The sequence below is a fragment of the Aricia agestis genome, chromosome 13, assembly GCF_905147365.1.
Source record: "Aricia agestis chromosome 13, ilAriAges1.1, whole genome shotgun sequence".
Taxonomy (NCBI): Eukaryota; Metazoa; Arthropoda; class Insecta; order Lepidoptera; family Lycaenidae; genus Aricia; species Aricia agestis.
The window spans coordinates 11,104,107-11,129,411 of NC_056418.1; the positions used below are offsets into that span (position 1 = coordinate 11,104,107).

General features: G+C 37.2%; 1 protein-coding gene across 1 annotated transcript in view; it reads left to right on the plus strand.

Moving 5' to 3' along the window:
• LOC121733104 (G-protein coupled receptor Mth2-like) overlaps positions 1 to 24,999 on the plus strand; it is a 129,599-nt gene extending 104,600 nt beyond the window's left edge. The window contains exons 2-11 of the mRNA XM_042123249.1: positions 9,710 to 9,927; positions 10,917 to 11,143; positions 13,176 to 13,361; positions 17,234 to 17,312; positions 20,108 to 20,289; positions 20,720 to 20,842; positions 22,533 to 22,703; positions 23,492 to 23,633; positions 24,041 to 24,230; positions 24,559 to 24,999. Coding sequence (XP_041979183.1) covers positions 9,710 to 9,927; positions 10,917 to 11,143; positions 13,176 to 13,361; positions 17,234 to 17,312; positions 20,108 to 20,289; positions 20,720 to 20,842; positions 22,533 to 22,703; positions 23,492 to 23,633; positions 24,041 to 24,230; positions 24,559 to 24,666 — 1,626 coding nt within the window. The 3' untranslated portion in view covers positions 24,667 to 24,999. The remainder of the gene's footprint in view (positions 1 to 9,709; positions 9,928 to 10,916; positions 11,144 to 13,175; positions 13,362 to 17,233; positions 17,313 to 20,107; positions 20,290 to 20,719; positions 20,843 to 22,532; positions 22,704 to 23,491; positions 23,634 to 24,040; positions 24,231 to 24,558) is intronic.
• The last annotated feature ends 306 nt before the right edge of the window (positions 25,000 to 25,305 follow it).

The window sequence follows — 25,305 nt, forward strand, 5'->3', positions numbered from 1 at the left end:
AAAAATTCAGCCTTCGGATTTTCCTTGACATTGCAAATATACTAACTTGTATCAAAATTACCAAACCGAAATATGTAAATAAAAGTTTGTATTATGATTCATGTTTTCAGCTTTGACAGATAATAATTATTAACCTGGTAAATTAAGAAGAACTATTATAGCGTAACAAATGTATGCGATCAGTGATATTTTAATTTGGTCGCATTATCTACTATTATACTACCTATGGAAGAAAGTGACACATTGCAGCAAACATGTCGTATTAATCTTGTACATTGCAATTTCGTCGCCTTATAACAAGAATGAACGAATTGATAGTTGTTCACTCGTTGTTGACTTAACATTGCATTTACTTATCCGCTGTTAAATTTTTTGTCATATATTATTATCTTACCTAACTTTACATTATCTGTGAACTATTGTGTCACCCATAGACGTTACCATGGAGTTATTGTTGTTATGTTACTTTGTAAATATTATTGCAAATAAAACTACATGAATTAACATTGTATATTTTAATACACAATATCTGGCGACGATGTCGACAGCAGAATTAAAGAAATGGAGAAGAATACGCGCTACTACACGCGCTCAACTTACAAAACTAGAAAATTACGTAAACTCGAACGAAACTCTAACTCACGCGGAAATACAAACAAGACTGCAGTCCCTACAAGAAAGTCTACAGTCATTCAAAGAAGTACAACTGAAAATAGAATCGGAAATTGCAGATGACGAATTTGATAACGAAATGGAAATCAGGTACGAAATTGAAGAAAAATTTACACTATTAAAAACCATATTGCTAAATATGCCTGATCAAAGTGAACAAACCCTTACACAATCAATGTCGAATCCACAATTGGCTACCAACAGCCCAGCAGAATCTAAACCGAAAATAAACTTCCAAGCGCTACAAGAAAACGAAACTTTCAAGAATTTCACTCAGCGCCTAGCTGTATACTTTCTGTTGAACAATATCACAGATGCGAAATTCAAAGTGTACACATTACTCTCGGCATTACCTCCTATACTTCACCAGAAACTCTACGACCTATGCTCTCCGGAAGAACCAATCAACATGAATTTTAAGGAACTAACAGATTTATTAGACGACTATATAGACCCTAAACCTAGCATGTGGGCATTACAACATCGTTTTATCTCCCGGCAACAACAAGAGGATGAAACTATTGCCATATACGCTGCAGAATTGAAGAGACTGTCACTTAATTGTGAATTCAAATGTCATAACTGCAAGAAATCTACATTAGAAAGCTTTCTATCACTGCAGTTTATTCGTGGCTTAAGAGATAGCGACATCAGAACAAAAATTCTTCAAGAAAGAGACACGCCACCATTTGCAAAGCTAATTCAGATAGCCTCAGCAATGGAAATGGGGAAAGATGAGAATAAAAACATATCGCAGGACTGAAATAGAGTATGGAACACGAACGCTGTAACATCTACAAGAAGACAACTTCGGCCAACTACTTCGACAAAAATAAATATGAAACGCAGATCACCAATCACAATAAGAGACTTAAGGGGGAAATGCTACCGTTGTGGAAAGGAAGACCACCAGTCAAATGAGTGCAGTGCCCTAAAAATTACCTGTTCAAAATGCAATAAGAAAGGGCATCTGGCACGCGTCTGCCTTCAAAGAACACCACCGACACACCAAATGGAACACACTACGAGTAGTGAAGAGAGCTTGTGTGACATTAATCTTATTAAAAGCGAAATTTCCGAAAAATACATGATTCCTATTAAAATTGAAAATACACAGGTTAACATGGAATTTGACACTGGAGCTACCTTGTCCTCGATTTCACTTAAGCTGTACAATGAATTAAAAATTAAAACGAGAATTTTCAAAACAGACATGAAATTCAGAACATACACAGGAGAAATTTTCAAGCCAGTCGGAGTGACTTACGTCAAATGCTCCTACAAACATCAATGTTTCAATGGAAAACTATACATTATTAATCAAGACGTAGACCCTATTTTTGGTAGAAGTTGGATGAAGGAAATTTCAATCAATCTGGCAGATATGCGAGCAATACACACAGCCACACCTAAACTAGAGAAGCTTATAGAGGAATACTCGAATACGGTATTTAAATCTGATTTAGGAATGATACCTAACTACAAAGCCCATTTGAACCTAAAGGAAGATGTCCAACCTATTTTTATTAAACCTCGAAGAATTCCTTACGCCTTAAAAGACAAGGTTGATAAGGAAATAGATCGACTTAGCAGAGAAGGAGTGATCACTAAAATAGATCATTCGGATTGGGGCACACCGATCGTCCCCGTCGTGAAACCAAACGGCAGTATCCGCCTATGTGCCGACTACAAGGTAACCCTAAACAAGGTAATAAAGGACGAACAATACCCTATACCTATTATCGAGGACATATTCGCTGAAATGAACGGAGGTAAATTCTTCTGCACTTTGGACATTACCCAAGCCTACCTCAACATGGTAATGGACGACGAAAGCGCTGCCCTGCAAACCCTTAGTACACACAAGGGAACTTATAAGGTAAACCGCCTAATGTTTGGGGTTAAGGTCGCTCCAAGCCTCTGGCAAAAATTCATGGATCAATTACTCCAAGAATTAGAAGGGGTCAAATGTTTTTTCGATGACATTATCATCCAGGGAGCGTCAGAAGTGCAACTACTTACAAGACTGAGCCAAGTCTTACAAAAACTACAAGAAAGTAACCTAAGAGTAAACAGAGATAAATGCCAATTTTTTAAACGTAGCATCAATTACTTAGGACATACAATAGACAAAGACGGCTTACACAAAAATAGAGAAAAAGTAAAAGCTATATTAGATACAAAAAGGCCTGAAAACCGAAACGAACTTCGAACCTTTCTCGGTATGGCCAATTACTATAATAAATTTATCCCCAACTTGGCAACACTCGCAAATCCACTAAACAGATTATTAAAAAGAGAAAACAAGTTCATTTGGTCATCAGAATGCGAGACTTGTTTCAATAATATAAGGAAGGAAATCGCCAGTGACAGAGTTCTAGCACATTTCGATCCAAAGAAACAATTAATTATAGCCACTGACGCCTCACCTGTAGGATTAGGAGCAGTACTTTCACATAGGCTACCAGATGGATCAGAAAGACCTGTGGCATTTGCGTCGAGAACATTAGCCACAAGTGAAAGGAAATACAGCCAAATAGATAAGGAAGCTACAGCCATATTCTGGGGTATCAAAAAATTTTTCCCTTATTGTTATGGACGGAAATTTACACTGGTGACAGACCACAAGCCACTTACTTCCATCTTCCATCCCCATCAAACACTCCCAGCCCTAAGCGCCATGAGGCTTTTTCACTACGCACATTTTCTTTCGGGATTCGACTACGAAGTCGAATACAGAGCTGCCGCTAAACATGGCAACGCGGACTACCTATCTAGATTCCCTGTGGAAACAGTGCACGAAACCTACGAAGACCAGCATTGCATCTATCAACGCGCTCAAATCAACGTTTTAGACATCAATCCAATGACCATTGTCCGGGAAACGCGGAATGATGAGGAACTAAATACCTTGCGAGAGGCCCTACAAAATGGCAGATCCTTACGCGCAATAGGTTTCAATGACAATGAATTCACGCTTCAGGATGACTGTATCCTCAAGGGAACTCGAGTCGTTATACCACAAAACCTACGAGAGCAAGTACTAGACGAACTCCATGCCGGGCACAGTGGTATAGTCAAAATGAAGGCTCTAGCTCGCAGCCACGTTTATTGGAGAAATATCGATAGAGACATTGAACAGAAAGTAAAGTCATGTAGGGCATGCCGTTTACAACAAAACGAACCCCCTAAGGCCCCACTACATCATTGGGAGCAACCGACGGGGCCGTGGCAAAGGCTGCATATCGATTTTGCCGGACCGATTCAAGGCCAACAGCTCTTAATAATCGTGGACGCATTTACAAAATGGGTTGAAATACTACCAACAAAAAATACCACAAGTTCCTGGTGTATCAAGAAACTAAGGGAATTATTTTCCATCTTTGGAATCCCATATACACTTGTGTCAGATAACGGACGTCAATTTGTATCAGCAGAATTTACGGATTTCATGGATAAATGCGGAATAGTACATAAAACGTCAGCTCCTTACCATCCGGCCACAAACGGGCAAGCCGAACGCTACGTACAGACCATTAAAAAGGCAATACGTGCAATGGAGGGGGAGGAAGGCGACTTACTAAGTAAGCTAGTGACGGTCAAGACGCGTCTGAGACGCACCCCCAACAGCGAGGGACAAAGTCCGTACCAGCTAATGTTTGGCCGTGACATTCGAACTTCCCTTCACGCTATGTTTCGCAAAATACCGCAGACTACATCGAGAGCCAGCATCGACATGCCCACAGTTAAGATGTTCACACCAGGCGACCGGGTCCAAGTCAGGGCCTACGGCTCCCAGAGATGGGCCTTTGGAACGATCTTACGACGTCTGGGCCAACTGCATTATGAGGTCCAAACAGATTCAGGAACAGTCTGGCGCCGGCATGTAGAGCAGCTTTTGCCTGCTCCAGGAATTCGAGAATAGCGGCGGAGGGCTGTCATATATTATTATCTTACCTAACTTTACATTATCTGTGAACTATTGTGTCACCCATAGACGTTACCATGGAGTTATTGTTGTTATGTTACTTTGTAAATATTATTGCAAATAAAACTACATGAATTAACATTGTATATTTTAATACACAATATTTTTACTGTGGGACATAAGTATTTTAACAGTCTGTTTAATTTTCCAAGGTCCGTTAAGTAATGCCTTGTTAGGATTTAACAAACAGAGGTTGGTGAAATTGGGTCTAAAGGTCTAGTATAAAAGGTGACGTGAATTAGTCAAGAAGGGAAATTATTCGAAGACTTTTTTAAATGTCATTAACGCCTACTGAAGCTGAAGCTAGCTAAGATTTTATTATTCGTAGTTCTGAAGTTACTATATTTAGATAAATTGTGACTAACTAAATTTTTGATGTACCTAAATTCATTTACTATTAATTCAGCAACTATCAAATTATTATAAGTATCACTGTAATAATTTAATAGTTGCTGCTTACACCTGTGCGAGTCCAGGGCGGAATACCAGTTTACGAGTACATAATCATTGCAGAAATAGTTTCTATTCGACTATAATAATATTATATTGATGTTATTGGCTTTATCTTGATTTATGCTTACAGATATTATTATAACAATTAATAAAATAAAGTAAAAAAAAATTGTGTCTTCACTATTCACCGCTAAGTAACAATATGTCAAAAGTCATGTATAACCATTTTGATCGGCGATTCTATAAAGAACCGATAAAGAAAAGGTCTCGGCTAAGGGGGTTAGATAAACTAAAATCAAATCCTGTGCTATAAAGTCAATTTTAATACATATCAATAACTTTTCTTGAAAGTAGAACGCAAGTCTCAAGTTTTGAGCAAAAAGTAAAAATGCTGTACTTGCATCGTCGCCGAAGCGTCGTGCTCGGATGGTATTCGTAACTTTTATTGAACAACTTTTTACTTTTGATTTATTGCTCATCTCTTGCACTTCAGTTTTAATTTAAAGATTAATTTTTATGAGATATCTTTTGATAGAAACTTCTAAGGAGACTTTTATTATAGCTCTTTTTTATAAAACTGCGAGACGGTGTTCGCAACATCGTTGCTAGTGATATTTATGTATAGGCAACAATATTTTTTAGGGGTGGCAACTCTCTTATGCTCTTTTCTAGGTGTGTCTCCATACCAAACTCCATCAAAATTGATTCAGCCTGAATAATTAACAGATAGGCCGAAAGACAGACCGACTTTCGAATTTTTCTCATTAGAATAGATTATCTAGCTCTTAGGTTCAAAAGGGAACAAGATTTAATTTATTCTCATTATATAAAGCCTTTTACTGTAATATTAAAATGTAAAATATTTTAACGAAAAGGAGAAAAATCCCTCTCCGATAGCTCGTATCGCTACTCACTGGACCAATTTTCTGCGAAGTTCAAATGCAGGCCCAATCCGACCGATGGAGTAAAATGTAATGCTCCCGCAACCGCATGTACGACTGAGGAAACCGAATGTTGAGCTGTTTAAAGGTTTTTTTATTGTACACTTTGTATACACTTTCTAATATAAACCTTCCATGGACTTCCACAAATATTTCAACACACATTTTCAAATCGGTTCAGCCGTTCTCGAGTTTTAACGAGACTAACAAAATTGATTTTCTTATTTATTTATGTAAGTTTACCTCTTAGGTGTTTCTTGTTATAGAGTAGGCTGGTATAAGTTTATATAGAAGATAGATAAATATAGATAACTAAGATGGAAGATAGATGCCATCCACGTACCAAAACATCTTGTACGCTTCAAAGCCAAGCTATAAATTGAGATGAAGTAAAGTCAGTGTAATGTGCGAATACCATTATAACAATTAAATAATTATACACTTTCCTTGCACTTATTCCACTTTATTTTAATATATATTATAAAGTGGAATAAGTGCAAGGAAAGTGTAAAATTATTTAATTGAAGATGAATTTCCACCAAGAAGTGACAACTGACAGTACATTCAATATGTCATAACCATTATAACACTTCTATGCCCATAAACCTATAAATTAAGTCTATGTCTATGCCCAATGGCCAATGCCCACAATGATGATGCCTTTGTCAATTTAACTTTGAGTTTGAGTTCAAATATAAGTTAGAACAAGTATACTTGTCAATTGAGATTTATTAGTTTAAATGTATATTCATGTACATTTAAAATAATGTACATGAATATACAATATGTGTTATTCCAAATTTTGACGCTGAAATTACCGAAAACATCTTGACTAAAAGATCTGCTTAAACATGTAATTATCTGTAGATTGCTGTTAACAATCATCTACGTTACCATTAATTAATAATAATTACTATTATAATATGACGATCGATCTTATTTTCCAAACAGTACATAAATAACGTGTACACTGTATAGTAAAATACAATTTCTAAATAATAATACTCCCCACACCGATTTCGGTGACGGTGGCCAGTTTCATTGAAACCAGGCCAGTTACGCAGGAGTAATTTTATAGTGCTCAAGTGTGTGCGCAGTACACAAGAGCACTCTCTATTCCTTCACTCTCATAACCCAGTGGGACGGAAGACCGACACGACTGGCGAGAGATCAGGCGCAGGACAGACTTTTTACATGCCCATCCGACGCATGGATCATCTTACTTGTCAGACAATCAGTCCATCAGGTGATCAGCCTGCATTATCCTAACCAAACTTGGAAATAACATGTTTCCAACGCGGGACTCGAACTCACGATCTCCGAGTCGAGAGCCACGCTCTTAACCACTAGACCACGGATGAATTTCTAAATATATTTATTCTATCAATAGACTAGCTTCCATTATACACGCTAACTATTCAATAAAATAGTCGAATGATAGGCGTAATATAATTTCCCTGAATAGGAAGTTCTATGAATATGGAAGCTGTATAATATACACTGATACAGTCAGCAACAGTATAGTTAGGTTTTAATGTTGATTTGAAAGATTTTAACTTTCTTATAATATCCTATGTCCTTTCCTGGGAGTTAATTCTCCAGGCCAATTAAGTTTATCCAAATCTGCCCCTTAATTAGGGTTGCGTACCTAAACGGTAAAAACGGGACCCTATTACTGAGACTTCGATGTCTGTCCGTCTGTGTGTCCGTCTGTCGGTCTGTCTCCAGGCTGTAACTCAATAACCGCTATAGCTAGACTTCTGAAATTTTCACAAATTCTGTATTTCTGGTGCCACTATAACAAAAAATACTAAAAACAAAATAAAATTAATATTCCCATGCAACAAACGTTATTTTTTGGCCTTTTTTGCTTGTAATCAATAATGGCAACTTGAAAGGCGTCAGTTATATGTCTTACTTAATAATTAATAATAATAATATTTAAATAAAATAAAAAATAAGTGGGGCTCCCAATTCCCATACAAAAACACAATTTTAGACTTATTTTTAGTTTATAACGGTACGGAACCATTCGTGCCCGAGTCCGACTCGTACTTGGCTGATTTTATTATGTTGAACATGAACTTCGTTGCATAAATTCACAATTTTGACGTTTAAACATTTTAAAACACAATATTAAAAGTTTTAACGTCAATATTACGTTTGTACTTTTGAAAAGTTGTCCAATGCTATCCAGCCATCTAGCTCAATTTTTTTTTCATAAAAAAAATAATATATAAGTATTTAAATCTACATACACCTGAGGTTGATTTTATCGAAACCGGCAGAGTGGAACATTAAAATTGTTAAAAAAAAATAATAAAATGATATAAATTCTTAAAATAAGTGCATAATTATTAATTATAATTACTATAATATGTCATATGGATATAATATGTGTTACAAGATCTTTGTATCTTTGTTCGTACTATACTAACTTCATATTTCTTCTTGATCTGACAGACAGACACACTTTCCCATATTTATATTTATATTATTGCAGTCAGATCGAATTCTGACTGTACACTCATGCAGTTGGAATTTAATATCGAATGCTATTTCTAATAACTTCCATTTCCACAGTCCATGTGAATAAATGAATAGGAAACACTAATTGAAAGCAGAAAACTTTGAATATTCTGTTACTTTTTCCTTACTAATTAATATATCCACACCGTATACTGCAATCAAAGTAACGTGACACAGAATTTCATACACATTTTGAAGTTTAATATAAAGTTTTGTGGTTCACTTTGGACGTTCTACAATCTACATATGTAACAGTACTCCCAAATTAACAATGCACTTGGAAATCTTCGCTAACTGTCGTAATCACGAAAACACCCGAATATTCTATGAAACGTAGGAGCCCCAAACAATGCACTTGCATTTTGCACCTTGTCCAAAGGAAATAGAAGTAAATATCATATAGCCGGTGGCTGTCCGCTGTCGCCGATCCGTCAATAAGTGCTATAACAGTCTATAACTCACCGGGAAGACATCGCGGCGTTACCATGGTAACGTCCAAACAATGTCAGACGCCTCTACGTCGCTGCAAAGCGCTGTTTTTCTTAAAGTTAAGTTTAAAACAGCGCTTGCAGCGACGTCTTCCGACGCTTGGGAAATACGACCGTTTCCGAAAAATTACGAAAATTTCTATGCGCATTATCACTTTGGGAGGACTGTACTATGTTATCCAATACTTTAGAACAGGGGTCAGCAATTAGTTTTAGGTGGGGTCCGGACACTGTGGGAAAATTTTAACGAGGTCCAGAAAAAAAACACTCTGGCCCTATTTAGCTTAAAATATTATTTTAATTAATAAGGTATGCGTATACTATATGTCGATCCTGGCGACACAGGAGATACAGTGGTGGGAATGTGTGGTGGGCCAAAGCCCGTTTAAAAAAAAAAAAAAAAAAGGTATGCGTATACCTTATATCTATGTATTAATTGATACCTGGTATAAAATACATTGTAAACAATATTTCGCGGTCCAAGATTCGATCTTTCGCGGTCCGCCTGTTGCTGACCGCTTCGTTAGAACTTAAAAAAAATGACTTGAAAGATTCGACTATTGATCAAAGCCCTTTCTTTTTTGGTAGTCAATTTTGACTCTTATTCCAACGATAAGAACTATTATTATTGTTCGCAGGAGGAAGAAGTCAAGAAGCAACTGCCAGTGGTTCCCAAGTGTTGTGCGAGCGGTCAGAACCTGACAGTAACTTATGAGGACGGAAAGGTCAAGTCAGTCTGTACGCGGTCCACTCTCACCTTCCAACCCATCTTCCACAAGGCGAACGAGACGCATATCTTCAGTTATGACAGTAACGTCTTCGAGACTATTGTTGGGAACCCCTGCCCGTATGAGAAGTAAGTTAATAAAAATAATAATATCTATGGACGCTTCACACCACGTCAGTCTAGCCCGGTGCTAAGTACCTGAAGGACTTGTGTTGCATGTACCAGACAACGGAAATATATTTAATACTTTTTTATACTATACATATATTTAAGATTTTTATTAAATGATACACATATTTAATACCCATCCAAGACGCAGGAACTTTTGAAAAACTTTTTGTTCCGTCGGCGGGATTCGAGCCCGCGACCCCCGGCTCGTGCTACCAACAGCCCACCAACTGAGCCACGGAGGTCGTCTTCGAAGTTTGTTATCTGATAATATTATTATAAATGCGAAAGTGTGTCTGTAAATTTTTGACGCTATGGGCCAACGAGCCACAACAATTACACACAACCAAGCCAAACGAGCGTAATTAATTTGTGAGTCGCAGAATTTCGGTCGCGTAAATATATCTTTTCATACAAATCATGACTTACAAAATTACACAGTAAACTCGTGTGAATAAAGAAGGACTTTTGTATGATACTGAAATCTGAATGCAGCAGAATTTCTGCCAGCCGAAATTCTGCGACTCCCAACTCACAAATTACACTCGTTTGGCTTCACCCGTTACTTTGAGTCCTGGGAAACGTTTGTCATTGAATCTTTCAGTATAATATTATTTTACAGTTATTGACCGTCTTAAATAAAGTAATCTTTAGTAGGTAATCTAAAATTACTTCCGTAAATATTTGCTATGTTGCTTACTTGTGCATTTAATTCAGTTTGTTTGTTATTGTTCCATCGCAAACTTCGAATAATAAACTGTGTCAAATACATGCATATGTTAGTGTTTCGTGGCTTTTGCCATATTTTAGTGTGCGAAAAGGAACCAAATTCAAAACGATTGAAGTATGGGAGTTACGTTTCCTTAGTTTTATATTCGTAGATCGCAAATAAGCAAGCCCATTCATTAACATCTTCAATCACTTTGACTCTTACCACTCCCTGTTTTTAGGTACAAACTGGAACCTGACATAGTAAGCGAGGATGAGTTCTACCTTCTCTTCAACGGGTCTCTCTTCGCGCCATTCAAGCATCCACACCTACTGGGCGTCAAGGATTACTGCATGGAGACCTTCTGGAATGAGTCCATTCCAGCTGGAGTGACTCTCCCTCTGGTCTGCTTCCAGTCTCCCCTGCAAGAGACGAAATCGTCTATGACGCTCATAGCGTATGCTACAGGTAATTTTTCGAATTAACTTTAGGGTAACTTTTTATCTAATTTGTTAAAACCAGAACAGTAGTTTAGGGGCTGACAAAAAATAAACAACTCAAAGGTGTGTTTTATATTTTTTTTTATGAAATAAGGGGGCAAACGAGCAAACGGGTCACCTGATGGAAAGCAACTTCCGTTGCCCATGGACACTCGCAGCATCAGAAGAGCTGCAGGTGCGTTGCCGGCCTTTTAAGAAGGAATAGGGTAATAGGGGAGGGTAGGGAAGGGAATAGGGTAGGGGATTGGGCCTCCTGTAAACTCACTCACTCGGCGAAACACTATATAAACTACATCTATGAAATTGATGCTAAGTAAAGATGCATTCATGGGCGCCGGCAGGGGGGTGCCAGGGGGTGCACTTGCACCTCTTGGGAATCTCGGGATCAACAGGAATTATTGAAATAAAAGCATTTTGTAACTCTATTACCATGCCGTACAAGGATAGTTCGTATTGTTTCGGCACTAAATGTTTTATGTTGACGAGGTTCGCGCACACTTTGTCGATGCGTGCCGGGGCGGGGCGGGGCGCAGCGCAGCGCAAAATTCACTATAGCACACTATTGCCGGGTCGGGTCGCATCGCATTGACGGATTTTGAGCCGAGGCTTGCCGGGTCGCATCGCATCATATCCGCGGACCGCGCGTCGCTTGCTATTAGCACAGTCTTGCCGGGGCGCAGTGGGTTTTGTCGGGCCGCGCCGTGTCGCATTGACGGAAATCCGCCGAGCAAAAATCCGCGCCAATGCGCCCCGGCACAGTGTGCGATACGCGCATCCGCTTCTATACAAATTGTATCGAGGCGGATTTTTGCGATGCGCCCCGGCACGCTGAGCCCCGGCACGGCCCGTCTCAGTGTGCTCACTCCTTAAATAGACAGTCACTGTTGTTCGTAAAAAGCACAATGAAAAGAAAAGAACAGAAAGAAACCTAAAATCTGCACCCCTTGGAAATTATTTCTGCCCGCGCCAATGGATGCATTATATTTTAATCCATTAATTTTGTAAACGTGATATTAAATTTCAGTCAAGTGGTCAAACTTAATTAATTAATTATTATTTGAATTTGTTTACGTGTAAAACAAATCGGCCATTTTATTCCACATTCAGGGTAATAAACATAATAAGCCAGGATTTACAAATCATAGTAATATAATTACTGTTTTTGATTATCGCCACTTTAAATACATTATTTTATTACAATTTGGTTTTATCTATGAGTATGTGCTATAATTCGAAACCCTATAAATAAGAACTCCCACACCGGTTTCGGTGACGGTGGCCGATTTCATTGAACGCAATTACGCAGGAGTATTTTTATAGTGCCCAAGTGTGTGCGCATTACACAAGAGCACTCTCTATTCCTTTTACTCTCATAAGTCATAACCCAGTGGGACGGACGACCGACACGATTGGCAAGAGATCAGGTGCAGGACCGACTTTTTACATGCCCATCTACGCATGGATCATCTTACTTGTCAGACAATTAGCCTGCATTGTCCTAACCAAACTTGGAAATAACTTGTTTCCAACTCGGGAATCGACCCCACGACCTCCGAGAGTCGAGAGCCAAACTCTAAACTACTAGACCACGAAGGCATCAAATATATTATCAAATAATATATTCTATATCTAGTGGGTCACTAAGCATGATCTCGTGATCAACATTTTTACCACTATAATTTGTATTGGCACTTTTTTAGTGCTACAAATTTTCCCCAGAATTTTGAACTCTAGGTTTCGTTAGGATTCTTGTAGTTACAACCTATAATACACCTTTTTGTGTTAATTGTTACGTAGTATATGACATTCTCTTTGGTGTTAATAATGGAATTTTGAACGGTTTTAAGTCACGTCAGTCAAAAGTAAATGCCATTTTGTGAAGTTGCATATTGTTGCATAAATGGTTTTGAATTTTTGATTTTAGAATATTATGCTGAAATTCTGAATGTCACTTCGTGACATACAATAAATACAGTACTCATATTATTCCTTTGTTTCAGGATTAATGATATCAGTACCATTTCTCCTGGCCACGGCTGTTGTATATTTATGTATAACGGAACTCCGGGACACCCATGGCAAGGCTCTGGCATGCCATTCCATATTCCTGGCAGTGGCATTCATCTGTCTGGCAGCTACGCAGCTGGCAGGCCACGCCTTCCCCGCTGCTGTGTGTACTACTATGGGTATGAATTTTTAAATATAGAATGAAATCTAAGTAAATCTACAATGAAATATAATATAATAGAATGTTTTATTTTATTTTTATTTATTCGGATCTCCAAACAGTCTTACATTAAAAGTTATTAAGTATATATTTAAAAAAAAAAAGTATACATTAAATGTAAAACCAACGGCGGTGACCACAGATGAGCAATTAGAGCAGAGAGTAGATTAATTATTATTATAGAAATTATATATAATTATGTGGGTGTAAAATCTTATAATATATAAAATTCTCGTGTCACAATGTTCGTTCCCGTACTCCTCCGAAACGGCTTGACCGATTCTCATATGAAATTTTGTGAGCATATTGAGTAGATATGAGAATCGGCCAACATCTATTTTTCATAGTAATAATGTTATAAATATATATTTTTTAATTTTTGGACGAAATTTTTTGTTTTTATTTTTTATAATGTGGCATTAAAAATACACACAACCCAAATACAACCCTAAATTTTTACTTTTTTATCACCAACCCCTATAATTATTAATACTCGAGACTGAGGGCGACCATTGTTTGTGCGACGGGATAGCCGCGATGGACTAAAATAATATGGGCGAAATGCTTTATAAAGCAAAACGACGTTATATATATATATATATATATATATATATATATATATAAGTATATATAATAAAGTTGTAACAAGAAATAATATAATATTGTTTGTGCGGTCTCTTATAGAATATTATTAGCTTCTATTGAAATGAAATAAAATGAAATAAAAAAATATTTCTAAATAGGTTACCAAAGTTAACACTTTCAGAACGTCGCGTCTACATGAGGCCTACCACCGGTTCGGGAACTACGAGTACCCCGCCGAGAAGAACCTATTGGATTTTTATCAATATAATATTTAAATATTATTTCGGCAAAGTAAACTTTTGCTTAAATGAAGTAAACATTACAAAATATTTATTAAGGCTCTGAATAGCCACCCACGATCCATCTACATAATTTTCAGAGTTGCTTACTTAATACATTGGAAAACTCACTGCACAAACAATATATTTCTTGTTACAACATTCTATTATATTATATTCATTGTAGATGTTTTATGAGAGTAGTATAAAATATATTTTCTTATTTATAAGGTAGACGCCTTTATCCTAGATACTTACTAATACCTAGATTGCTTTTTAATCATTGTCAATCAAAAGAGGTACTTCATAATTTAATGTCAGTTTCAAATAGGTACCAGTTAGAAATAGAGCTGCCCTGAAGGACTCTCTGATGACCCTCCAGGGATCTTCTAACCCTCAATAAAATTTCAGTTCGAATTCGTATAAAGTTTCAATGTCCGAGCATTTGGCGCGAACTCAACAAAGTTCCGTTGTCAAACATAGCTTTCTACTCCGATAACATGTATCAAAAGTTTGGACTAATCTACAACTCAAACTACTATTTAAATCCCACTTAAACTACTAAGCAAAACTGTTTTAAACTGAATTGCTACTACTAAAATGTGTAGTAAACAATTGTTGGCGCAGTTAAATGGTTAAAATAATAGATGCAATAATTATATAGTAGTAAAATAGTTTTTACAGTCTACTAGTTCAGGCTGCAATGGTTGTTTTGCTAAACACTTTATTATCGTTATCAAATCTTGGCTATAAGGGGGATAATGCAGAATCTCATATATGTAAACGAGCAATTCTTGTATATTATATATCTATACTTTAATATTATAATTGGGAAGAGTTTGTTTGTTTGTTTGTTTGAATGCGCTAATCTCGGGAACTACTGGTCCGATTTGAAAAATTATTTTACTGTTGGATAGCCCATTTATCGAGAAAGGCTATAGGCTATATTTTATCCCGCTAAGTATAATAGAAGCGAAGAAATAGAGGAAAATGTGGAAAAAACGGGGGGAAATTATTTGAAAGGGCTTATTTGAACGCGCTAATCTCAGGAACTACTGGTCTGATTTGAAAAATTATTTCAGTATTATATAGCCCATTGATCGAGGTAGGCTATAGACTCTATTTTATTACGCTAAGACTAATAGGAGAGAAGAAATAGAGAAAAATATGGAAAAAACGTGGGAAATCAAATGAAAGGGAACGCGCTAATCTCAGGAAGTACTGGTCCGATCTAAAAAATTCTTTCAGTGTTAGATAGCCCATTTATCTAGAAAGGCTATAGACTATATTTTATCACGCTAAGACTAATAAGAGCGAAGAAATAGATGAAAATGTGGAAAAAAGGGGGGAAAATATGGAATTGCTTATTAACCTATGAACTACTGGAGCAATTTTTATGTTATTTGGCAAACACAAAGAATAGAACACGTGAAGGGACATAGGCTATGTTTTGCTGCAAAATGTATGGTTGCGTGAAATTCCTAAATCACGCAAGGGAAGCCGCGCGGAACATCTATTACATCTATTACATATAAATAAAATTGGAGTGTCTGTTTGTAATATTAAAATAACCGTTTTTTACTATATGCATATGAATATTTAGAGGGTACTTACACCAAAAGAACAATGTTTAGAATTTTTGTCTGTCTGTATGTCTGTCTGTTTGTTCCGGCTAATGTCGGAAATGGCTGGACCGATTATGATGGGACTTTTATTGGCAGATAGCACATAATATAATAAGGAGTAACTTAGGTTACTTTTTAAACGACTTCCAAAAAGGAGGAGGATATTTTTTTACTTTTTTATTTTTTACCTATGTATTTTACATTTGGTTGACGCGGACGAAGTCGCGGGTAACAGCTAGTTATATATAATTGGAATCACTGAATCGGCTCTAACGATTTTCATGAAATTTAGTATATAGGCTTTTATTTAGTACTTATATAGATCTGGCTAGGAATCATTTTTAGAAAATGTCATTATATTCGTGTTTTATCGAATACCGAGCAAAGCTCTGTCAAATAGCTAGTAATAATTGTAAAACGAAAAATTTTGTCACACGCACACAAACCCCGTGCCGAAGTCTGGCAATGCCGCACAATTGTAGTAGACTGAACACTTAGGGGTATGAAAAATAGAAGTTGGCATCTGCAAATTGTTAAGACAATTCCCGTTCGACTCGTCACAAAAATTCCCAAATTGGAACCAGCCGTTTCGACTTTCGACCATTTCTACATAGGCAGTTGACGGAACTACATCATTCGGTCGAATCATGTCAATTGAACCATGATTATAAAGTTAATATACCTAGCGGAATAGAGCAACAATCTCGAGCTGTCAAACGTAACCAAAATTGGTTTTCATCTGTGTGAAAAATATATTGTGTACGTATACACTTACACAATCATGATCAAACATAAATTCTATGAGATTAAACTGTCAACGTGCGGCACGTGCCGACTGGACGTCAAAAAAGAGTGCTGCTGTCATGTATCACACGTCTCTTGTAACATACTAAACTCTAAAGTATTGTCACTCTGTTTTGTAACATTCTGTATAATAATATGTAAATAGTGTCTCTAGTCGCGTACTGACCAAGCGAGCGGCCTAGCGAGGCAGCCTCAGACATTTGCCGCGGTGCGCATGCCGCGCGAGGCGTTCTTGATCTCTATGTTTTCTAATCCGAGGCTACCTCGCGCGGTATTTCCGAGCCACCGCAAGGCGCAAGGCTTAGCCAGCATCGACTCTCAGTTTAACTTGAAACGCAACACGCAAGTGAGGCAAAACGAGGGGTAACGAGGCGTCTTTGAGCATCGACAAAATACAACGCTCGGCTCGGGCCGCGGCACGCTTAGGCGAGGCAGGGCATGCGTATGCCTCGGGTGAGGCACTTCTTTACCGACCGAGGATTTGCCTCGCTAGGCTGCTCGCTCAGTCAGTACGCGGCTAATAAGGTGTATTGTTGCAGCGTATCTCATCCAGTTCTCGTTCGTGTCGTGCTTCTTCTGGCTCAACGTCATGTGCTTCGACACCTACCTCAACGTCAGGTATGTAAGCTTCTTAAGGGTCCCACACATTAACAGTCCGCCTGCAGGCTCTGGTCGGCAGGCTGCCTGGCCGCAGTCATTGACCGTCGATACAAAATCTACAAAATCGTTAGTCGTAGTCGTCAACTATGTGGTCTTTTCCGATTAACTGCCAGGCGACGGCCTGCCGGCGAACTGTTAATGTGCGGGGCGATTACAGGCCACGCACAAGTTTAATATCTACGAAACTAGAACGTGAAGATAGCGTACAATATTTACTAATAACAAGTCATCGTCTGATCACGTCATAATATGAACACTTCTGCCAAATGCCAATAGGAAGACCCGCACAGCCTGCACAATATGAGTGCATGATATATCGCCCCTCATGAAATAAATCTTTTGCAGAGCGATCTTTAATTTGTGCACGGCCTATAATGCCACATTAGGTTTAAATTACAATGCCACATTGCTCCTTTAGCTTCTAAGTGTCTAAACACACTAGGCCGTAAAAACGCGGCCGAAGTTCCGCATGATTACGCGTGTATTGTTTTTTTTTTAAATTACCAATGATACTACATGCCGAAATTACGTCGCGTCATATTGTATGCGTTTGATATTGCTGACGTAATCATGCGGAACTTTAACTTCGGCATGGTGTGTATAGACACTACGTGTATCGATCCATGTCACATCGGGTATCATTGCACATTTACCTTCTAGGTGTGTCCACCGTTTTATATCTTGGTAAAATTAATGACAACCTACACGTGTCGATGATATACGGCCCCCGGCACGCCGGCCCGCCGGCCCCCCGTCGCCGGTGGTCTCATTAGCCCACCACGCGGTCCACCGCGGGCGCAATTAGACAAACTATGCGGGAATGTCCAAAGTATCAAATTTTAAACTTCCTGTCAACGATATGTATGGAGATTTTGTTGGCATAGTTTAAATATATTAGTGCAGTGTAATTAATTTTAGCTTACATAATATTATGATAATACATCAGAAACTGGGAGATCAAGCTTTTAGTACGGGAGCCCTAGAAATTTTTTTTTATTACTATCAAACAATTTTTTTGTGAGTAGCTTCATTTTGTTAAGACGAAGAATATGTTTAATTGCGAAAATTTCAAAAGTGGTAGCTAACAGAGATAGAAAGGATTTCATACTTTGAATTGACTATTAATCTATCAATATACAAAAAAATCAGCTCGTTAGGATTCCGTTATAGGGTTCTGTAATCAACAAATCTTGGTTGACTACTGAACCCTAAAACAAGCTGATTTTTTGTATATTGATAGGTTAATAGTTATATAATTTAAGAGTAACATTGTCCTACAAATAGAACAATCCATATTTTAGGACCATCAAGTCAAAGTATGAAATCCTTTCTATTTCTGTTAGCTACCACTTTCAAGATTTTTCGCAGCTAAAAAATGTTGTCCGTCTTATCAAAATTCAAAACGAAGCTACTTACAAAAATTGGGTTGATAGTAATAAAAAAAATATGTTGTAGGGTTCCCGTACTATTCGCTTAGTTTATAAAAAAATAGTCAAGAATTGTCGCAATAATTTAACCCATAAAGTTAATATACCTAGCGGAAAAGAGCAACAATCTCGAGCTGTAAAACGAAACCGAAATTGGTTTCCATCTGTCTGAAAAAAATGTGTACGTATACACTTACACAAGCATGATTGTACATGAATTCTATGTATTGTCAACATGCGGCACGTGCCGACCGGACGTCAAAAAAAGAGTGCCGCTGTCATGACGTATCACACGATTCACACGTCTCTTTTTACCACGCAGTGTTACTGATAGAGACATCTCTCTTCTCAGGCCTTTGTTTCTCTATTCCGCTAGGTAAGTAAGTATATTAACTTTATGATTTAACCACGATAAAACTACATAGGTCACTTTGCGATATCATTCAACTTTAGTAGCACTATTTATGTCTTTGATGTTTTTATTTGGTCAAAAATTACCTATTTTGTACAAAAAAAAAACGACAAATTAATTTTTAAAGACTACAATATAAATAATTGTCACAATGAAATACAGAAATCCACTAGACCCTGTAAAAGCTCTCAATTCGCTTTTTGAATTTACAAATGTCATTTGGAACTCGATGTCGGCCAATCACAAGCACATATATCATATCAACGTCGAAATCGTTTGTTGATTGGCCGGAGTGGTTTCCAAAATTGAATGCGTGTTTAAATATTTTAGACACGGATTTCAACCGAAGTGTTCGACTGAAAATTGAACTATTCGCATTTGCTAAGCCGTTAAAACTGGTTAAAAGTTGTCCAAAACATCGCAGACAAATTGATAAAATATGTCGCTGTAGTTTTTTCCTATTTTGATTTGATTCGAAGTGGCCCAGAGAGGTTTTAAAATGTAATGGGACTGTATTTTATGACCACTGATTTGAGTGGTTTTGCTAATAAATCCTGTCGTGAAACACGGATTCTGCCAGACAGCGTGGCGAGCCTCGCGAATTGGTGTCAACTGTCAAGTCAATCTGAAAAACACCTTTTTAAATCTGGCAAACTTCGGGAAAGTCGGGAGAATTGAAAATGAAACGGCAAAGTAGGATTTTCAGTAGAAAAAAAGGGTTCCATTACTTTCTCGCTTACGCTGGCGCTCACTTGTGTCCTAACTCCTAACCATCCCAAAAAGTGCACGTTTGCGTTACTACAGAAGTTTTCACTTCAATTATATCACGTGTCTTTTACCATCCGAACCTTTTACCCATCCAGAATATCCACAACGCTGCTTCAATAGTTTTCAATTCATATTTTTTTTCGCAGACGCTACATAGACAGGTCGGTGACAGTGCGCAGTATGAGGCGGAGGTTCGCGTGGTACTGTGCGTATGCGATAGTATTACCTGTCGTGCTGCTGATAGTGACCATCGTGATGGACCTCTCCCCGGCCGTGCCCAGTACCTACCTCAAACCGAACTTCGGGGTCAAGGGATGCTGGTTTAAAAGTAAGTTGGATCCAATCCAATGTGCGAAGAGAGATGATTTTTTTATATTATCATATTTTGTTTTAGAGGGTTTGGCTGTGGCCAAACATGATCATGTCGCCCTATAGGAAGGAGAAAATCATTAAGTGCTTACGAATTAAAGAATGCATATTTTTGGTTTTGGATGTTATTTGTGGATGTAAAGCCGCCCGTTTATACAAAATATAACATCCAAAATGTAAGTACTTAATCATCTCCTTTCTATAGGGTGACATGATCACACACTAAGCCAAGCATTTTGGGCAAATATCGGAGAACAAAATAATATGTTTGCTTGTCAAGCGTTTTGGTTTGTCATTTACTTGAGTTCAGAACTCAAGTTATAATAAATCCGATTGGAACAGATATGCATTAAAATATAATACCTATAAATATTTTATTTATTTTTTAGCTGACCAAGCAGCGTTGCCGTATTTCTACGGGCCTGTGGCGATCATTTTGGTCAGCAACCTCATAATATTCTTCATGACAGCGAGAGCGTTCGCCGCACACGACAAGCTGTTAGATATTTCACGTAAGTATTTCAAACTAGATGTTTTCTGTGACTTTGTTGCACTGAAATTATTAGTATAATTAAGGCGCTCCCCCTACGGAGATGGCGTAATTTACCGTTTTTAGAGTCTTAACTGATAATTTGAAAGCCACAAAATTATAATAAAAATACAGCAATAATCTTCAGCATATGAATATTCCTTTCTGCGTTATTAATTTCCTATTTTTGTTTTTTATACTCATGATAATATCAGCTTCCAAAGTAATACCAATTTATTTAAATTCAAGCATACATTTAGTATCTCCCTAGTATTTACAAATTATGTTTAAGTATTTGAAACATACGCCAATAGATCGACAATTTCATAAACTACATATTATTTGCCGTTTGAATTTTTTAAGGTCAATTTTGAACTAAGATTAGTAAAACAATAGGATTTTGGAGCGATCTCGGCAACGCGGCAAATGTATGGTCAAGGTCGTTTGCTCATTGGATGGCCTTAAACTAGATTAAATTATCCTTTGCGAGTTGTGACTCAAAGTATCTCCTTTACTTTAATTGGCTCAGCAGTTTAAGCGTAAAGTGGTAAAAGGCAGACATTTCACTTCCGTACTTAATATTATAAATGCGAAAGTGTGTCTCTCTATCTGTTACCTCTTCACGCCCAAACCGCTGAACCGATTTTGCTGAAATTTGGCATGGAGATACTTTGAGTCCCGGGAAAAGACATAGGATATTTTCTACCCCGGAAAAATGTACGGTTCCTGCGCGATAAATGAATTTTGGCGCAACGGAGTTGCGGGCGTCATCTAGTTTACTATACTATGTATGGATTTTACTATTTTTGTACTACCATACGTTTTAAAGGAAAGTTTCATGCTCTTGTGATGACTTTTTATACGAATTCCTTTGACACTTTTAGGCCCGATTCGACCAAACTTGAAGTTACACGAGTGTGACTATACTGAGAATAATTTTACTCCTTCAATTTACTCCAGGATATCTTCGTTTGCGTTTTACCAAGTTACTCGAAGAGTATGAAATAAAATGACAATTATAGTTCACAATGACACCGACCGTGACAGTTGAACCTGTTGTGCAACTATTCTCAGTTTAATATTTACTCCACCAAAATAGCCCGTATGAATATTTACTCCCGTGTAATAATAACCTTATTCTTGGATTACAAGTTGAAAAAACCCAAAACCAGCTTACTCTTAGATTAGGAGACAGTTATACTCGAGTAAAATTTTACTCTCGTTTGGTCGAATCCGCCCTTATTAAAGCAGCAAAATAAATTACAAAATTCTAAAACAAATACTTGAGCAACGTGGGAACAACATTGACCTAATTTTTGCTCCAATTTTATACACTGAAAATATAGAGAAGAAAAATTACTATTTTAACATTATAAAATTATTAAAAGCTTTAAAGCACAGAATATTAAGTTCAATATTCAGACTGCATAATAATAGTAAAAAGACTCTAACTCTAGGTTTTTATTTTAGGGTGAAGCCAAACGAGCGTAATTTGTGAGTTGTAAGTCGCAGAATTTCGGTTCAGTTTCATACAAAAGTCCTGTTTGATTAACACGAGCGTAATTTTGTGAGTCATGATTTGTAGATATTTAAGCGACCGAAATTCTAAATTACGCTCGTTTGGCTTCGCCCTTATTGGACGCATTATTTATTTTGCGCATTTTTTATTTTAGCTCTTGAAATACAGCACTCAAATTCAACTCTACGAGAAGATTTGGTACAGCTAGAAAATGTTCTTGGCACTCCTGTACCAGAGAGATCATCACAGAGGGATTCCAATAACAGGCTAACTTTCGGTGGAGCCAGGATATCAAGTGGAGGTTATGACAAGCTAAAAGTATCACGTAAGTTCTCTTAGCCTTAGGTTATGTTCAAATGAAAGCGCCTAAGAGGAGTCCACAGTCACTCACCGCCCTTTTTTCAAAGCACGTGAAAGCTTGTCATCTGAACCTACCTTGTCTCGGCTGTAGTTTTTTACGCAGGTTCTGCCATGTGAGGTTCCTACGCTCTGGGTTTTATCGGGAACTATTCCGTACCGGTGGTAGGAATTAATGTAAGGGAATTACGAAAGTATTACCGAATAATCAATTTAGAATTAACATTTTTCATTTTTCTAATTTTATTCAAAGGTCCAATAAGGATTTAATTACAGGGTTGACCTTTTGTGATTTCCGTTTTCATCATTGGTATTTAATTTTTTGCTACGTGGGTTGTCATCCAGAAAAATGGAAATGAAACTGTTCCCACCTAATATTAATATAGGATTAATTATTATATCCAGGGTGATGATGAATTTCGAAGAATATTAATCTAATATTAATGCATAATATTTATTGTACTTACATTTTGTATGTGAGCCAATGAAGTGCTTACCAAATAATATCGTATTATTGTCAATTACTTTTATTATATTTCTTATGCCACCTCTACACCTTGGACCAAAATGGATGATCTTTCCTATCCCAATTTCGCAGCTCGCAATCGCCGATAATTGATTTGGTTGCTCTGCACGATGAACGATCATTGTCGATCATGGGCCCACGTGTAGAGTGCGCATAATTATTATACACAAAATCCCGAATTAAAAAGGAACACAATTTATTTTCTTTTGTTCAATGCTCAATATTTTTAGCTCTATACCTCAACCGGTCAGGCTATAGCGCGACGGAGGGTCTGGTGCAGCTGGAGAATGTACCGGAGACGCCAGCCGAGCGACCAACCACATTACCCCTCTCCAGCAACATCAGTGCGAGATTCAAGAAGTATAAAAAAGTGTAAGTAATTTTCTTTACCTACTTAAATTATCTGCTAACAAAATCTGCAGTGTAAAGTTAAATATTATTCGATAACGACGTTTATGTAAGCTATACTTATTGATGTGAATGGTCCCGTGTTAGTTTTTAAAACCAGTTTTTCTCGCCGTATTAATTCCTGAAGCGGTGAAAGGTGTCGTAAGCTTTTCAGAAACTGGCAATTTGAAAAATCCCGGAAAAGTTGCTATATGCAATAATATGGTGATGGTCCTTTTACATACCTGTTACATTTGATAAGCCGTAATAAGTATAGTAAAAAAAATCTTTCATTACTTCGTATCAGCTTGGATTAAGGCATGTCTTCCAGCTTCCTCTACTTCAAGGTGCATTCGTTGCCCGAAAATGCTCATCCCCATTTTCCTCCCCAGTTTCCGCACATGCTGCCTGCTGTCCGTCATCATGGGTATATCGTGGGTGCTGGAGGTGGTCTCGTGGGCGGCTGGCGCGGACGCCGAGGCGGTGTCCGTCTGGTCGGTGTTCGACCTCATCAACGCGCTACAGGGTGTTCTCATATTCGCGATATACGTGATGCAGCAGCCCGTGCGGTCGTATGTTAAGGTAATATTTTAAAATATTTTTAGATTTACTTATCTGCTACATTACATAGGCGTAAATAATACTTTTGTGCATGTTATTGATCGTTACTTTATAAATTTATTTATTAATATATTATTTTAATAAATGTCGTAAATCTTCAAAACTACGAATTGAAAAACGATATCATACTTTAGGCTATGTACTTTGTTTAATAGTCTTATCATACAATAGTTATAAAATTCCTTGTCCTTGTTTGTCGTAATGAAAGTTTAGTTTTGTCCATTTTAATATGGTTTATATATTGATTTTTTTAAATAAAATACATTATATTTTTTTCTGTTGTACACAGATTTCAAGGCTCTGCAAAGATTGCAGACGAAAAGGTAGTTCAGAGGTGTCAGTGGTGAGTTACACGAACACTTTAGACAGTGGAAGAGGCCGCAGAGCCTATGTGTAGTGTGCTCGGACCCTAACATTGAAATCGAAGCTTGAGACTGAACTTGTAGCAGTATTACTCATGAATTGGACAATTTTAACACACCATGTACTGAACAATTAAAAAGAACTAGAATTAAGTCTAAATAATACCTACTGGGGGCCTATTATGAACTCTTAAATCCATTCACTTTACGTCCTTATACTGACTGTATAAGGACGTAAACTATGTACTGAATAACACAGCCATTTCGTAGCGTTTTTGTCTTTCAAAACATTGATTAATTGTTTTAAATTCATCTTTTGTATTTTGATAAGTTTAAGCTAATAAATAGTATTATTTTAAAACGTAAGATTATATTGATTAGTGCGTGGCCTAATTTTGTACGTATTTATTTCATTTCAGACTTATTTAAAAATTATAAAATTAAAACGAAAATGTGTAAATAAAATAAAGATGAGTATCTACGTGTTTACAGATAAGTTATTAATTATTTATTTATAAGCGATTGTGTAAGTTTATATTTATTCTAAGTTACAGCTTTGATAGGATAGTTAAAATATTGTTGGTTTTTGGCAACACTCTGTATATTATGAAAACTGGACTAAACATAGTAAAATAAAATAGTAGCAAAACAGTATGGCCTATTTAGAATTTATT